The sequence below is a fragment of the Canis aureus genome, chromosome 6, assembly GCF_053574225.1.
Source record: "Canis aureus isolate CA01 chromosome 6, VMU_Caureus_v.1.0, whole genome shotgun sequence".
NCBI lineage: Eukaryota > Metazoa > Chordata > Mammalia > Carnivora > Canidae > Canis > Canis aureus.
Window position 1 is genome coordinate 14,589,505 of NC_135616.1, and position 16,377 is coordinate 14,605,881.

The 16,377-nt window shown below is 39.9% G+C and overlaps 1 protein-coding gene across 1 annotated transcript; it reads left to right on the forward strand.

Annotated features, from left to right (window-relative positions):
* The first annotated feature begins 1,088 nt into the window (after nt 1-1,088).
* SNRPD1 (small nuclear ribonucleoprotein D1 polypeptide) lies at nt 1,089-14,990 on the forward strand. Its single transcript, XM_077900233.1, has 4 exons — nt 1,089-1,247; nt 10,163-10,239; nt 12,007-12,198; nt 14,805-14,990. The coding sequence occupies exons 1-4, from the start codon at nt 1,234-1,236 to the stop codon at nt 14,879-14,881; spliced, it is 360 nt and encodes a 119-aa protein (XP_077756359.1). The 5' UTR covers nt 1,089-1,233; the 3' UTR covers nt 14,882-14,990.
* The last annotated feature ends 1,387 nt before the right edge of the window (nt 14,991-16,377 follow it).

Here is a 16,377-nt window from a genome sequence, read left to right on the forward strand (position 1 = left end):
TTCTAAAAGGATGGCTTCCGGTCTTCTCGAAAGAGGAAATATTAGCAGAGAGTGATCTTAGGAAGACACTGTAAAAGGTTTCAGAGGGAGAGTACAGGGAAGGTATGAAATAGTTTGTGAGCTTATTAGAGACAAGAGCTCTCAACAATGTAGGTGCCATTCTGAGGTTTGTGACCAAATTTTTTTTAAGATGTTATTTATTTAGGGAATCCCTGGGTGGCTCAGCGGTTTAGCGCCTGCCTTCGGCCCAGGGTGTGATCCTGGAGACCCGGGAGTTGAGTCCCACGTCGGGCTCCCTGCATGGAGACTGCTTCTCCCTCTGCCTGTGTCTCTGCCTCTCTCTCTCTGTTTCATAAATAAATAAAATCTTTAAAGAAAAAGATTTTAGGGATCCCTGGGTGGCGCAGTGGTTTGGCGCCTGCCTTTGGCCCAGGGCGCGATCCTGGAGATCTGAGATCGAATCCCACGTCGGGCTCCCGGTGCATGGAGCCTGCTTCTCCCTCTGCCTGTGTCTCTACCTCTGTCTCTATCTCTGTGTGACTATCATAAATAAATAAAATTAAAAAAAAAAAGATTTCATTTATTTATTCATGAGAGATACACAGAGAGAGGCAGGGACACAGGCAGAGGGAGAAGCAGGCTCCATGCAGGGGAGCCTCATGCAAGACTCCATCCCAGGACCCTGGGATCACGACCTGAGCCAAAGGCAGACACTCAACCACTGAGCCACCCAGGTGCCCCTGTGACTAGAATTTAAAGTAAAAATAATAAGCTAAACTGTGTGATTTTCTTCAGGTACATTCCCGGTGTTGGAGCTGAATTCGCATAATTTTTTGGGCTTTGTCAGAACTACATTTCCTTCGCGAGTGTATTTACTGCCCCGTAACACAGGACTCTGAGCCCGCGGCCCGCGGCCCGGCCTACTAATTGGATCTGAGCTCCCCAAATCCCCGCCCTTACTGGAATTTTCCTCCTGGACCGGCTCTCAAAGCGCTCAGCAGGCGCAAGGCACACCTCCAGCCGCCAGGGGCCGCCGTGAGGTTGGGCGCGGCCGGAAGGGAGTGCGGCTCCGGGGGCCTCGGCGCTTCCGCCTCGCGTTCTCAGCGTTCCTCGCGCCCTTTACGTCCGAGCCCGAGGAGTAGGCGTTTCCGGCCATTCATACTCCTAGGTTTTCGGGCCTTGGTAGTCCGGTTCTGTACATTAACGGGCTGAAAGAGCGACGGCGCCGCCAGGATGAAGCTCGTGAGGTGAGGGGGTAGCCCGGCGGGGTGGGGGCTGTGACGATTTGGGCGGCGAGCGGGAGGCCGCGCTGCCCCTTTGCGGGAGGCGGGAAAGCCGCGTGCGCGCGCGGCCTGCTAACGGCCTCCGGCGCCCGCCGCTCCCGCCGCTCCCGCCGCCCCCGCCCCAGCTTGGCCGCGCCGTCGCGGGCGCTGCCGCCGGGGCTTCAGACTCGTTGGCGCGCGGCCCCCGCGTGTCTTCAGGCTAGTGGACGTGAAGGCCTGGCCATTTCTTCCCCCCTAGTGTCTTAGAGGCCTGCAAGGCGGCGGCGCCAGGCTTACAGGCTTCTGTTTGCGGTTGGTAGAAGACGTTCGTTCCCTTAGAACTCGTACTCTAGTCTAGATGATTTTTCTGGCCGGTCTCAGCCCTCAGGACCCGCAAAGACGACTAAATATACGCTCCCGGAGAACGTGGGAGGCCTAAGGAAAATTGTACGCGTTGCATTAAGTTAACGAGCTTTTATTTATTTATTATTTTTTTAAAGATTTATTTATTTATTCATCAGAGACACACATAGAGAGGCAGAGGGAGAGGCAGGCTCCATGCAGGGAGCCCGACGTGGGACTCGATCCCGGGTCCCGGGATCACGACCTGAGCCAAAGGCAGCTGCCCTGCCGCTGAGCCACCCAGACGTCCCGTTAAGCAGCTTTTAGAATGTACTTAGAAGCTGCAGGGGTTCATCAGGAAATGACGAAACCCATTTCCGAAATGTTTTAAATCAGGATTGGACTTCTGGTTTTTTGGTCTTTCCTTTTCCCTTTTCTTTTTCTTTTCTTTTCTCTTTTCTTTTCTTTTCTTTTCTTTTCTTTTCTTTTCTTTTCTTTTCTGACTCCTTACAGTTAAGATTACCCAACTCCCATTTCCCTTCAAAATAGGACTTTAGGGATCCCTGGGTGGCTCAGCGGTTTAGCGCCACTTTCGGCCCAGGGAATGATCCTGGAGACCCAGGATCGAGTCCTACGTCGGGCTCCCAGCATGGAGCCTGCTTCTCCCTCTGCCTGTGTCTATGCCTTTCTCTCTCCCTGTGTCTCTCATGAATGAATGAATGAATAAATAAATAAATAGATAAATAAATAAATAAATAAAATCTTTAAAATAAAAAAAAAGAAAACAAAATAGGACTTTAATTCAGGAAGAATCTCCCAACGTCTGGCAGAGTCACTTTACGTATTTGTGGCTGATTAGCAGATGATCACTATTCTCTTGTGTTTAAACTTCATTGGTTAGTTGAGCCTATTGGTTTATGATTTGAGTAATTCATTCTAAACTATCTGCAGATAAGGTTTTGGTGTTTTTCCTTGAGGCAGGGAGCCTGGAACATAGAGGAGATTTCTGATTAAATTAGTTATAAATGTAGCTAGTCTTTTGTCTGAATCAAGATTAGTCTTATTGCGATCAATCAATTATTGGGCACCTATTACACTAGGCACAGGCAGTGGATTTTGTTTTTTTAAGGTGTTCTTTGAACTATTTTGCGAAGACAGACAAATAGACAATTTCTAGTGTGATTGAAATAACGTATAAAACCCTCAATATGTATTCGGAGTTCTTAAGGAAGGCATTTAAGGTTAATTTTTAGTCGAACTGTAACTTTGGAGAAAAACACCCCAGAATTTAAAGTATATTTTCACAATTTCTCAATCCCTACCTATTTGAATCTACTTATAGTTTTGTGTCACACTCTTTAGAATCCGTTTATCTCATTTAAAGAAACTGCATGTTGTGACACAATTTTCCTGAAAATTTTAAAGGCTGTACTGAACCCTATTCTTTGTTTAGACTGTAGAAATAAAATTTCTTCTTACTGGTGAATATGTTTTGTTCCAAGAAAATGAGTATTTGTCTAACTGCTTTGCATTTTTGGTTGACTTATTTCTGTACAGTGGTTGATGGCACTATCATCCTTTACTGCCACTCTAACCAAAAACCTGGGAGTTTACTTTGACATCTTTCTTAATAATCTCATAAAATTGCCAGGTTTTCACAGTTTTTACCTACCTCATAGAAGTATCTCTCATTATCCAATTTTCTTTAAAAAATTTTTTTTTGTTTATTTATTCTTGAGAGACAGAGAGAGAGGCAGAGACACAGGCAGAGGGAGAAACAGGCTTCCTGCAGAGAGCCTGATGCCAGACTCCATCCCTGTTCTCCAGGATCACACCCCAGGCTGAAGGCAGGCACTAAACCGCGGAGCCACCCAGGGATCCCCAACATTATCCAGTTTTCTTTGGTTTTTGAATTCAGTTAGTGTGGATTTGGATCCTGAAGGATACTATGCAAGCGGTATGTTTTTGGGTGCTATGAAGGATATTATCTGGATATTTAAGTTTCAGTAAGAACGAATTCAAAGGGAAGGATTCATCGGAAAGAATTCAAATCTGTTTGATTTCTGAGCTGGGATAACTCTTTTCTGCCAAGATACCTTTGCTGTCATTCATTCCAGTGGCACCACTGAGTCATAAAAGCTTTCTTTTATTTCCACCCAAGGTTTTTAATTTTACTTCTTGAGGTGACTATCTCATGCAATGAAATACAATGTACATTTGCCAGTTTTGAAAAATTTACACATCTGTATAACCCAAACCCCTGTTGAGATGTGGAATATGGAACATTACCGAAACCTCAAGCCCTTCCTAGTCAGTCTCTGTTCTCATACCCCCAGTGCAATCAATTTCTTCTATCGTAGTTTAGTTTTGCTTGCAGTAGAATTTCATATAATGTAGAATCATGCAGTATGCATTTTTTTTGTGTAAAATTTCTTTTATGCAGCATATTTTTGAGATTCTTCCACATTGTGGCTTGTATCAGTAATGTGTTTCATTTTATTAGCAAATAGTAATGTGTTGTATGCCTAAAAGTTACATATTTTCAGGGCAGCCTGGCTGGCTCATTAGGTGGAGCAGGTAAGTTTGAGCACTGCATTGAGTGTAGAGGTTGCTTAAAAATAAACTCTTTAAAAAGTTAAAAGTTACACATTTTCTTTAAAAATTCCTTGCAGACAGCCCTGGTGGCGCAGCAGTTTAGCGCCACCTTCAGCCCAGTGCCTAATCCTGGAGACCGGGGATTGAGTCCCAGGTCAGGCTCCCTGCATGGAGCCTGCTTCTCTCTCTCTCTCTCTCTCTCTCTCCCTCTCTCTCTCCTCTCTCTCTCTCTCTCATGAATAAATAAATAAAATCTTAAAAAAAGAAAAAGAAAACCATTTATTCTAGGGCAGCCCCGGGTGGCTCAGCGGTTTAGCACCACTTTCTACTCAAGGCGTGATCCTGGAGACCCAGGATGGAGTCCCACATCGGGTTCCCTGCATGGAGCCTGCTTCTTCTGCCTGTGTCTCTGCCTCTCTCTCTCTCTCTTCTCATAAATAAATAAATAAAATCTTTCAAAAAAACCCTGCCTTGAACATTCTTGTGCAAGCCTTTTTTATTTTGGGAGGTATATACTTAGGAGTGGAACTGCTAAATCATAGCATGGATAAATAAAACATTTAGTTTCGTAAGAAAATGCCAGGGGCACCTGGGTGGCTCAATCAGTTAACTCTTTTTTTAATTCTTTTTTGAAGATTTTATTTATTCACAAGAGACACATAGTGAGAGGCAGAGACCTAGGCAGAGGGAAAAGCAGGCTCCCTGGGGGGGAGCCTGATGTGGGACTGGATTCCAGACCCGGGGATCCTGACCTGAGCCAAAGGCAGATGCTCAACTGCTGAGCCACCCAGGTGGCCCTCAATCAGTTAACTCTTTGATTTTGGCTCAGGTCATGATCTCAGGGTTGTGAAATCAAGCCCCAAGTCAGGGCTCACCCTGGGCATTCAGCCTGCTTAAGATTCTCTCTCTCTTGCTGTCCCTCACCCCTTAAAAAAAAAAAAAAAAAAAAAAAAAGCTAGACCATTTTCCAAAGTAGTTGTATACCACTTTCACTCCCAACAACAGTATATTAGAATTCCCACTGTTCCACACCTTACCAGCATTTATTTGTGGTCAGTTTAATTTTAGCCATTTCAGTGTAGTTGTGTTTTGTTATGGTTTTCATTTGCATTTTCCAATGACTAATGAAGTTGAACACTTTCACCTTCTTATTGCCATTCGTGTATCTTTGTGAAGTGTTTGGTTTTGATTGTGTTGTTTTATTATTGAGTTGTAGAAGTTCTTTATATATTCTGTATACTAGTCCTTTGTCGGGTATAATTTCCCCCAGTTTGACTTCTTTGTTCATTTCCTTAAGAATGTCTTTTGGTGAGCAGAAGCTTATTCTGAGGAAGTTTTAATTTATCAGCTTTTCCTTTTATGATTATTCTCTGTGTACTGTCAAATTTTCGTCTACCCTCAAACCATGAAGTTATTCTCCTATGTTTTCCTCATAAAGCTTTATGATTTTATCTTTTATGTTTAGGCCTGTGATCTCTCTTGAATTAAGCTTGTTAAGTATTGTGAATTAGTGGTCCAGGTTCTTTTTTTTTTTTTTCAGGTTCATTTTTTCTATATAGATTTCTAGTTCTTCCATATTTTTAGGGAGTATAAACCCCCGTTACCATAGATTTCATCATTTGTTGAAAAGGCTTTCTTTTGCCTATTGGAGTGCTTTGACAGTCTCTTTGGTACTGTAGAAATTGTAGAAAACTAACTACATAAATGTGGATTCATTTATGGACTCTGTTCTGTTTCATTGATCTATTGTTCCCATGTCTTGATAACTGTAACTTTAACCTGTGTACTGCTCTAGCCACCTAATTTGTCTTCCACTGTGAATATGACCCTGGCACTCCACTTCATTGATAGAAACCCTTTAGAAGCTTTTTTCTTTTTTTAAGATTTTATTTATTTATTCATGAGAGACACACAGAGAGAGACAGAGACACAGGCAGAGGGAGAAGCAGGCTCCATGCAGGGAGCCCGATGTGGGACTCAATCCCAGGACCCCAGGATCACGACCTGAGCTGAGCCAAAGGCAGAGGCTCAACCACTGAGCCACCCAGGCGTCCCTAGTCATACTTCTTTTTGGTCCTCATTGTCAGGCACAGGGACTACCACATAATGATAAATATTTGTCAAAGAAACATCCTTGGACTTGATGAATTTTGATTCCTTCAGAAACCATTTTGCTTACCTTAGTTTTCCTTTTTACTTTCATATGGTAGATTGATTACTAAAATATCTTATCTTTACTTTAATCCTATTTCCACAAATGATTTGAGTTTCTATAAAAGTTAAGTATTGGGCGCCTGGGTGGCTCAGTCAGTTAAGCGTCCAACTCCGGATTTTGGCTCAGATCATGATCTCAGGGTCCTGGGATCAGCCCCACATGGGATTGCCCATTCTGCAGGAAGTCTACTTTCTACTTGTCTCCCTTTGCCTCCCCCCTCCTGTGAACACATTCTTGTGCACTGTGTTCTCTTTCTCTCCTTCCCGCCTCCCCTCCTTTCTCCCTCTTTTCCCCCCTCTGGAATAAATCTTTAAGAAAAGTTAAACTTTATTACTAAGGGGGACAATTAAAAGAGTTTTTTAACTTAAGTAAACTATATGCCCAATGTGGGGCTCAAACTCATGACCTAGGTATAAAGAATTGCATGCTCTACCTATTGAGTCAGGCAGGTGCTCCAAAATAGAAGATTTTTAAAAACCAAATCTTGACAATGGAAAGAAACTGTTAGATGAAATTTCTAGGCTAATATAGCTTTGTGATTATTAAACTTAGTGCTTAAAGAATTCTTGTCCAATGAAATAACACATTAACAGTTTATTGAGAGATTATTTTCTTGACAACAAATATGAAAAGGATTTGATACATGGATATTTAAACAAGGACAGGTTAACTTTTTTTCTTAAGATCTATTTATTTATTCATGAGAGACACACAGAGAGGCAGAGACATAGGCAGAGGGAGGAGCAGACTCCCTGTCGGGAGCCTGATGTGGGACTCCATCCCAGGACCACAGGATCATGACCTGATCTTTGGCAGACACTCAGCCACTAAGATACCCAGGCATCCCAGGGCAGAGTAACTTTTTAAAATCTGAGATTTGATAAGTCCCAAACCAAGTGTCCCCTCTTTTTGATGACTGTCTGTGCCACTAAAAAAGTGGTATTTTAATATCTCTTCCCTGTTAATCAGTGAAGCATTTCAGCCAGCTGTCAGTGCCTGTGACCACCCAGGATTAGATATAAAGATCTTGGGCAGCCCTGGTGGCTCAGCGATTTAGTGCCTGCATTCAGCTTAGGATGTGATCCTGGAGACCTGGGATCGAGTCCCACATCGGGCTCCCTGCGTGGAGCCTGCTTCTCCGTCTGCCTGTGTTTCTGCCTCTCTCTTGCTCTCGCTCTCTCTGTGTCTCTAATAAATAAAGTTTTAAAAAGAAAAAAAGATATAAAGATCTTGATCCTTAACCCTTAGTAGTCTAATGGGGAAGTGAAATAGGTGATTCTACATGTACCATTCAGTGTGATGCTATAATAGGGTATACAATGTATTATAAAGTAGGAATTTGTACTCTAAATTAGAAAATTTTAATTTATTATGAATTATAATTTAGAAACCACGAACTACATTGTTGTATCATATTGCAGGATTACTTCATTTTCCTGGATGTGAATGTGGTATTATAATTATGTAGGAGTGTGTCCTCATTAGAAAATGAATAAGTACAGATTATATGGTGAAAGTATAAGTTGTGTGGGGACACTCCCACATAAATGGTAACATTTAATAGTTTGCGAACATTTCCATTTTTCTTTTTCTGAAATATTTCATAATAATAGGTATGGGAGAACAAAAGACTAGGTGAAATGGGGTATGAATGGATTATTCAGTAAACATTGAGGCAACTAGCTGTCTAATTGGAAAAAATAAAGGCAGAGTTCTATCTCATGCTGCACAGAAAAGAGATGAATTCCACGTGGATTAAAACTCTAAACAGAAAACTAGAAGAGAGGCACCTGGGTGGCTTAGTCAGTTGAGCATCTGTTGGTTTCCACTCTAGCCGTGATCTGTTGTTCCCATGTATGGGATGTAGTGGGATCAAGCCCTGTGCTGGGCTCCACACACAGTGCAGAGTCTGCTTGAGGTTCTCTTCCTCTCCCTCTACCCCATCCCCTGCACATGTACATTCTCTCTCTCAAAATAAATAAAATCCTGAGAAAAGGTAACTAGAAGGAAAACGGCTATTTACAGTCTTGGAGTGGGAAACCTCTTCTTAAACAGATTAATCCAGGAGAAGTATTCACAAATTTAACAATCTAGGGACACCTGAGTGGCTCAGTGGTTGAGCATCTGCCTTTGGCTCAGGCCTGATCCTGGGGTTCTGGTCCCACTTCTCCCTCGGCCTATGTCTCTGCCTCTCTCTCTCTGTCTCTCATGAATAAATCTTAAAAAAAAAAAAAAACACTAAAAATGAAAACCACAAACTTGAATGGCTATGGCCAAACTGGTAGAAAATGAAAAAAAAATTTTTTACCTAATTGAAAATGTGGGGGAAAAAGGAAAAAGAAAATGTGTGAATATTGTGAATAGGTAGTTCAGAAAAGAAATAGAAATTTCCCATGTTCGTGAAAAGGTGTTAAGTCTTACGAGTGAAAGGGAAAAACAAATTCTTTTTTTTCTCTGTAGAATTGACAAAAAATGTTGGTAGCAATTAGTGTTGCTAAGGATTTGTATAAATGGATTCGTGATAAGCATATGTATTTCTTTTTCTTTTTAAATATTTATTTGACAAAGAACAAGCAGTGGAGGAGGGAGAAGCAGACTCCCCACTGAGCACACAGGGCTCAATCCCAGGAACCTGGGATCATGACCTGAGCCGAAGGCAGATACTTAGCCAACCAATTGAGCCACCCACAGTAAAATACACAGTATTTTAAAATGTTTTTAATATAAGCTGCTGAATGAGAATTACAGGGTATAGAAGTCAATTAAGTTATGTCCCAATTTGCATAAAAACATTTATGTATATGCTTATTAGTGCATATAAAACAGTCTAGAAGAATCTCCCCATGTATATGAAGAGGAATTAGAAAGGGAGACTTCTCCTTTGTATACATATAGGAAATGTGTAATTTTTTATGACCAGTAATAATTTTTTTTTCACTTTAGTGAGAATTGACATACAGCTCTATATAAGTTTAAGGTGTACAGCATAGTGATTTGGCTTATGTATAGTGTAAAATGATTACCACAGAAAGTTTAGTTAACATACATCATCTAGTATGGATACTAAAAAAAGAGAAAGGAAAAAATGTTTTTTTTTCTGTGATGAGAACTTTTAGGATCTACTCTCTCAGCAACTTTCAGATGTACTCTACAATAGAGTTAATAATTGTAGTCATCATGGTGTATGTCACATTCCTAATACTAATTTACCTCATAACTGGAAGTTTGTACCTTTTGACCACTTTCATATAATTTCTTGGTTTCAATTTTGTGGATTATAATGACTTTAGGATCTGTTATGCATAGATTGGAGGTTAAGCTGTATGATGGTTTAAGAGAATCAGAATGTCTAGTTGGCAGTTTCTTTACTATGCTCCTTCATAAATTCTGAGGATATAATTCAAGGAAGGTTGAAATTGTTATGCAGATTAGTAATAGGAATATTTTTTTTAAATTTTTATTTATTTATGATAGTCACACAGAGAGAGAGAGGCAGAGACATAGGCAGAGGGAGAAGCAGGCTCCATGCACCGGGAGCCTGACATGGGATTCGATCCCGGGTATCCAGGATCGCGCCCTGGGCCAAAGGCAGGCGCCAAACCGCTGCGCCACCCAGGGATCCCTAGTAATAGGAATAGATACAGGTCCATCGATAGCAGATTTTGAACATTCTAGAAATTTAACCCTTTGACTTAAAAAAGACTGTAAAATGTTAAAGGTGAACACTTACTATATTCTGTTTTTACAGATTTTTGATGAAATTGAGTCACGAAACTGTAACCATCGAATTAAAGAATGGAACACAGGTTCATGGAACAATCACAGGTATGGACATTAGACAGCTTTATAACACTTCTTTTTCCCCACCTCTTCCACCTTTAAGGCCAGAATTCTTTTTTGATTACTTAACATTATTGTAGTAGACGTCTTTCTCTTTTTGCCTTCTTAAGCCTTACCTTAAGCACTTGTGCTAAGACCAAGCTGAATTCCTCAGGTTATCTTATGTGACCTCTGTTTTCCTGTTGTTGTTGTTGTTGTTGTTGTTGTTGTCGTTGTTGTTTTTCCCAGGCCTTTTGTGCTTTTGCCTGTGTATGTTCCTCTTCCTCTGGAAGATGTTGCATCTTCCAAAGTCTACTTTCTTTTTTTCTTTTTTCTTTTTTTTTTTTTTAGAATCTTGTGTTCCCTGTTAAGTTGCAAAGTCCTTGAAGATAGAGGATGGGATTATCATGTTTGATTACCTTGAGTAAAAATATATATGGGATATGGGAGGTGGAGTATTTGAGAGTATTTTCTTTCAGTCTTTTTTCTTACATGTTTAACTCTTTGCTTTAATGAATTGTATGTATAGTTTAAGGCTACTGAGATTCTTCACTTGTTGTAAGTGTTCCCTGCAAAATTGCAAAAGAATTGCTGAGCCAAGTGAATGAAAATGCTGTCACAACATGTGGTCCTGGTCTCTGAAATATTATAAGTTTATAAATAATTTTTTAACATGTAGATCCAGCATCTGAGTAAACCAATAGAAATACAGTGTTAAACTGATAGTATTTGAGTATATTTGTGTATGTGACACCAATTGCTTTAAAGGAAATCAGAATAATATGAGGTTTCAGTAACATGGTTAGTGACCCTGTGGCACTGACCATAATTGCTATTTGAAGTAGATGTTGGGAAAGTTAAGAGAATTCATGTTTTCTGGTCTAACTTTGTAGGAATAGAAATAAACTAGGTCTTTTGTTACCCATTTGTTCAGATATATTGGCAAAGGCTCCAATAATTGGGTATTTCTAAGATAATGCCATAATATTCATTCTAGAAAATTGTGCTTTTCTTTTACAAAATCTCACACTAAAAGCAATGGGAAAAATAGTTTGAGGCAGAGCATTCAAAACTTGTGCAACTTGGGAATTAAAGTACTAAAAACAGTAAGATTCCTTCAAAAAGCAGTTAAAAAGATGTGTTAAATTCCTAGTAACAAGGAAAATACTGCAATATATATAGGATCTTTTATTTAAAACAAGACTTACAGGGGCAGCTCGGGTGGCGCAGAGGTTTAGCGCCGCCTGCAGCCCTGGGTGTGATCCTGGAGACCTGGGATCGAGTCCCATGTCGCGCTTCCTGCATAGAGCCTGCTTCTTCCTCTGCCTCTCTCTCTTTGAATAAATAAATAAATCTTTAAAAATAAAAAATAAAACAAGACTTACAGCTTGGTGACATGGGGTATAAGGAAGTTATGGAGATAGTGAGAACGCCCTGAGATGAGAATACCTGGGCACAGTGGGAATGAGTCAGGTATCACTCAGGGTTCCTCCGTGGCTTGCTGCATTCACATCTGTAAGCATACCTAATCATGCAAAACATTAATGTACTAGAGATAATCTCCGAAGAAAGGATTTTTGGTTTATATTGACATTATTCACCCATTAACCAGTTGTACTAAATTGTGTCCTAGAGTCTTACAGAATAGGCAGTGTCCTAGAGTATAGCAGAATGGGCAGTATTCTTTTGTATTGTGTTATTTACTTCGGCTTGATAGATTTACTGGTTGCCTTCTTTATCATGCTAATAAGCTCTCTCTTTTTTCCCCTGTAGGTGTAGATGTCAGCATGAATACACATCTTAAAGCTGTGAAAATGACTTTGAAGAATAGAGAACCAGTACAGCTGGAAACACTGAGTATTCGAGGGAATAACATTCGATATTTCATTCTACCAGACAGCTTACCTCTGGATACACTACTTGTGGATGTTGAACCAAAGGTGAAATCTAAGAAAAGGGAAGCTGGTAAGTTTGAAGGATTATAAACATTATTTTTTAAAGATTTTATTTATTCATGAGAGACACACAGATAGAGGCAGAGACATACTCAAGATTTTTCAGGTTTTTATATTCCAGTTAGTAAACATACAATGTTATATTAGTTTCAGGTGTACAACATAGTGATTCAACAGTTTGATATGTGGCGAATGTACTCTTTAACCCCCATCACCTATTTCACCCATCTCCCCATCCCCCTCCTCTCTAGTAACCATCAGTTTGTTCTCTTACATAGTTAAGAGTTTGTTTCTTGATTGACTGATCTTTCTCTTTCCCAAATTTGCTCTCTTTGATCTTTATGTTGTAGGCTTGACTTGAATATCTTGTACTTTGACCATTTATTTAAATAATAGAATCCTAGGAAGAGAAGTTCTGGGAGGGGAGGCTGGACCCATAAGCTTGAGTCTCACTGTAGGGTGGTTCAGAAGTGAGTTAGCCTCTTCACTGAGGAAACCCAAAATTTCAGGATCTAGAGTCATTTCTGAAGCTTTGCACTCCCCACCCCTCCCACAAAAAGATTCTGCTCATCTATTGTAGGAGATAATGCCTAGCAGCCAGCATTATAGGAGTAGAGAAGGAGAAAGGGCTGGGTGTTTTGTAGACAGTCACTTAATACATTGATTTTGAGACTTTTATGCCCTCTTTCCACTAAGAAATATACTTTGTTGGGATCCCTGGGTGGCACAGCGGTTTGGCGCCTGCCTTTGGCCCAGGGCGCGATCCTGGAGACCCGGGATCGAATCCCACGTCGGGCTCCCAGTGCATGGAGCCTGCTTCTCCCTCTGCCTGTGTCTCTGCCTCTCTCTCTCTCTCTCTCTGTGACTATCATGAATAAATAAATAAAATCTTAAAAAAAAAAAAAAAGAAATATACTTTGCATCATGGCCCATTCATGCATATAACCAAAACAAAAATCTCAGGAAGAATTAGTCTTAATACTTGCAAATGTCTATATGTTTTCTATGCTCTTTTAGTTAAGAAAAAAAAAAATTTAGGTTGCAACCCATAGCCTGAAAAATGCTAAATTCATTCTCCTCAGTTCTGTCTCTTGCTGCTATCCACTTTGCAAATATTTTCAAATCTGAAGACTGAAGTGTTTTTAGGTTTAGTTTACCTTTTCTTGCCTACCTACCTGTCAGGGAAATTAATAGCTTTGCAAGGTGGGGAAGAGAGGACTGACCATTCTTTTGCTCCACATGATTGTCAACCATTTTGTTCATTTTTAGCCTCCTGCCTCATCTCACCCTTGGCTCCTAAGGTCTTCAGTCTTCTTAGAGTTATTCTCCCTTTATTAAACATTTACAGTTATTAGTCTTCTTTCTGACTTAAAAATTTGTTGAAATTTTTCAACCACTCTCTCTTCTTTTTCTTTCTTTCTTTCTTTTTCTTTTTTTCAATTCATGAGAGACACAGGGGATCCCTGGGTGGCTCAGCGGTTTAGCGCCTGCCTCTGGCCCAGGGCGTGATCCTGGAGTCCCGGAATGGAGTCCCATATCAGGCTCCCTGCATGGAGCCTGCTTCTCCCTCTGCGTGTGTCTTTGCCTTTCTCTCACCCTCTTTCCCTCCCTCTCTCTCTCTCTGTGTCTCATGAATAAATAAAATCTTAAGAAAAAATTCATGAGAGACACAGAGAGAGAGGCAGAGACATAGGCAGAGGGAGAAGCAGGCTTCCATGCAGGGAGCCCAATGTGGGACTCAATCCTGGGACCCTGGGACCACGCCCCGAGCCAAAGGCAGACACTCAACTGCTGAGCCACCCAGGCGTCCCTCCTCTTTCTTTTTCTTTATGGATTATTTACCATTTTTACTCCTTTTCCGTCATGAGTAGTATTTCAGAAGGAATTAGAGATCAATGCTGTTAAGCTTCCTTGTTTTAACAGAAGTCCTAGACTTTGTTTCTTTGTATGGCTAGTTGGCAACAATGGGTGGAAGTTTAGAATGTGACTGGCTTGAGCTTCACGCCAGGAATTTTTTTTTTTTTTTTTTTAGTACTCCTAGCTCTCCAAAGACTGAAGTAAGTTCATTTGAGAAATGAGTTTTCTGTCACTGTAATACTCAAGTACAGTTAGGAGACCAGCTGACAGGGGATGTTGCTATAAGATTTAAAGTACTTGGTTATGATTGGATCAAATAACTTTAAGCGTCTCAAGAGTCATAAGATTGTTGGATGTAATGTATTTTAAACTTTCTTAGCTTTGAATTAACTTGTTTGGACTATTCAGTAACAAAAAAATCTAGCACATGATGTTCATGTTCTGTTCTATTGATATGATATCTCTTCCATATTGTGTAAGGTTCAGATCATCTGGATTTTATTTTGTGCTGAATTTGAGACATAAGAAAAAGAAAGATAATTTAAAACTTGATGAATTTCTCAGTAAATCAAATGGAGCAAAAATATCTTTGTAAGCCAGCAGTTTTTGATTCTGCTTGATAATGTGTTGGGAGGGATGACTGAGGTCACATTTGAGAGAAGCTGGGTTAAAGTTTTCTTTCCTGTAGATGCTGTTTATGGTGGCCCAGGTAACAATTAGTGTAGAAGAGAATTGACCTTGTTTTTTCTCTTTTCTTAGTTGCAGGAAGAGGCCGAGGCCGGGGAAGAGGAAGAGGACGCGGTCGGGGTAGAGGAAGAGGGGGTCCTAGGCGATAATGGCTCTCAAGATTACTATTTCAAAGTGGTACATGATTGGGTGGGGATATTTTTTGTACAGGTTTTGTTTGTTTATGTCAGTTTTTAATAAACATAATTGTAGGACAGAGTTGTGTGTTGACTCTCAAATTTTAGTAGTTAATAAGCATTCATGATATTACATAGTAAGAGTTAAGTATTACTACGGGCAAACCCAGAATAATTCCATGCTTAGACCAGGATTTTAATTTTTGAATTAAAATTTTTTATGGGGATCCCTGGGTGGCGCAGCGGTTTGGCGCCTGCCTTTGGCCCAGGGCGCGATCCTGGAGACCCGGGATCGAATCCCACATCAGGCTCCTGGTGCATGGAGCCTGCATGGAGCCTGCTTCTCCTTCTGCCTATGTTTCTGCCTCTCTCTCTCTCTGTGTGACTATCATAAATAAATAAAAAATTTAAAAAAAAATAAATAAAATTTTTTATGTATGTATGTAGAATATATACCTATTTACTTCCCATGCACTGAATATGCATTTTATTGTTTTACTTTGATTCCATTCTATGGAACCTACCCATGAGTGAAATAAGTAGGGGTTTTTTGTTTTGTTTTGTTTTTGTTTTTGGTATTTCAGAAACTAATGTCCCATGGATTGGGGTGTAAAATTGATTCCCTTTTCCTAAGTTTTACTTTATGGAGACTTGCATATTTAGTAAAAGGTGATAGTCCTCTTCCATTTCAGGAGTCTTAGACTTTGTTGTCCTTGTTAATGGAATTTGTTTTTTTTTAAGGTTCTCAATATAATTTTATATTCTTGAATTGAAATTGCAGATAACATTCATTAGATTATCAGTTGTGAGCAGTGTCAAAACCTGATAATGTGAAATATATCTGTCAGTGGTTCCTTTATCAAGTACTTTCACAAGAAATCCTTTAAGAACAAAAAGAAAAAGACCTACTTCTGACAGCAAAATTGGATTCTTTTCCAGTTGTTAGTAAGGATTTTTGTTAATTATTGGAATTGATTAAGCTTAGGGAAAAATAACCTCTCAGGATATGCAGTTCCTTGCAGAGCTTATACCATTTATTTATATGCTAAGGAAAAAACCTGAGGATTGGGGGAAGTAAATCTGTACTTACATTTAATCCTGCACATGGGGTTTTTGTTTTTTAAATGTGAAGGAAATTTTGTGCAAAGATTATCTAGAAAGGTTTTAATCTACCATGATTATGTTGGGTTATGCAAGATGGCTTAGTATTTTGAAATATATTAATACAGGCATTAGTCAAAATTCACATGATCTGCTCTAACAGGTGTCAGAATAATACTTAATAACAAACAGCATTTGTTTCTGAAAACCTAAACCAAAAGATACTACCTTAACATGAAGAAACTCTATTTTAAATCGATAGACATTTTCCAAAGACATTTCAATGAAAACAGCAACAGAAAAGAATGTCTAATATTTGTCTTCATTATTTTATGTGAAAATTCTCATGGATCCACAAATACGGTATA

Coding starts and splice junctions, on each gene's coding strand:
- SNRPD1 (XM_077900233.1), top strand. Junction 10,240..12,006: donor GGTTCATGGAACAATCACAG/GTATGGACATTA, acceptor TTTCCCCTGTAG/GTGTAGATGTCAGCATGAAT. Junction 12,199..14,804: donor ATCTAAGAAAAGGGAAGCTG/GTAAGTTTGAAG, acceptor CTCTTTTCTTAG/TTGCAGGAAGAGGCCGAGGC.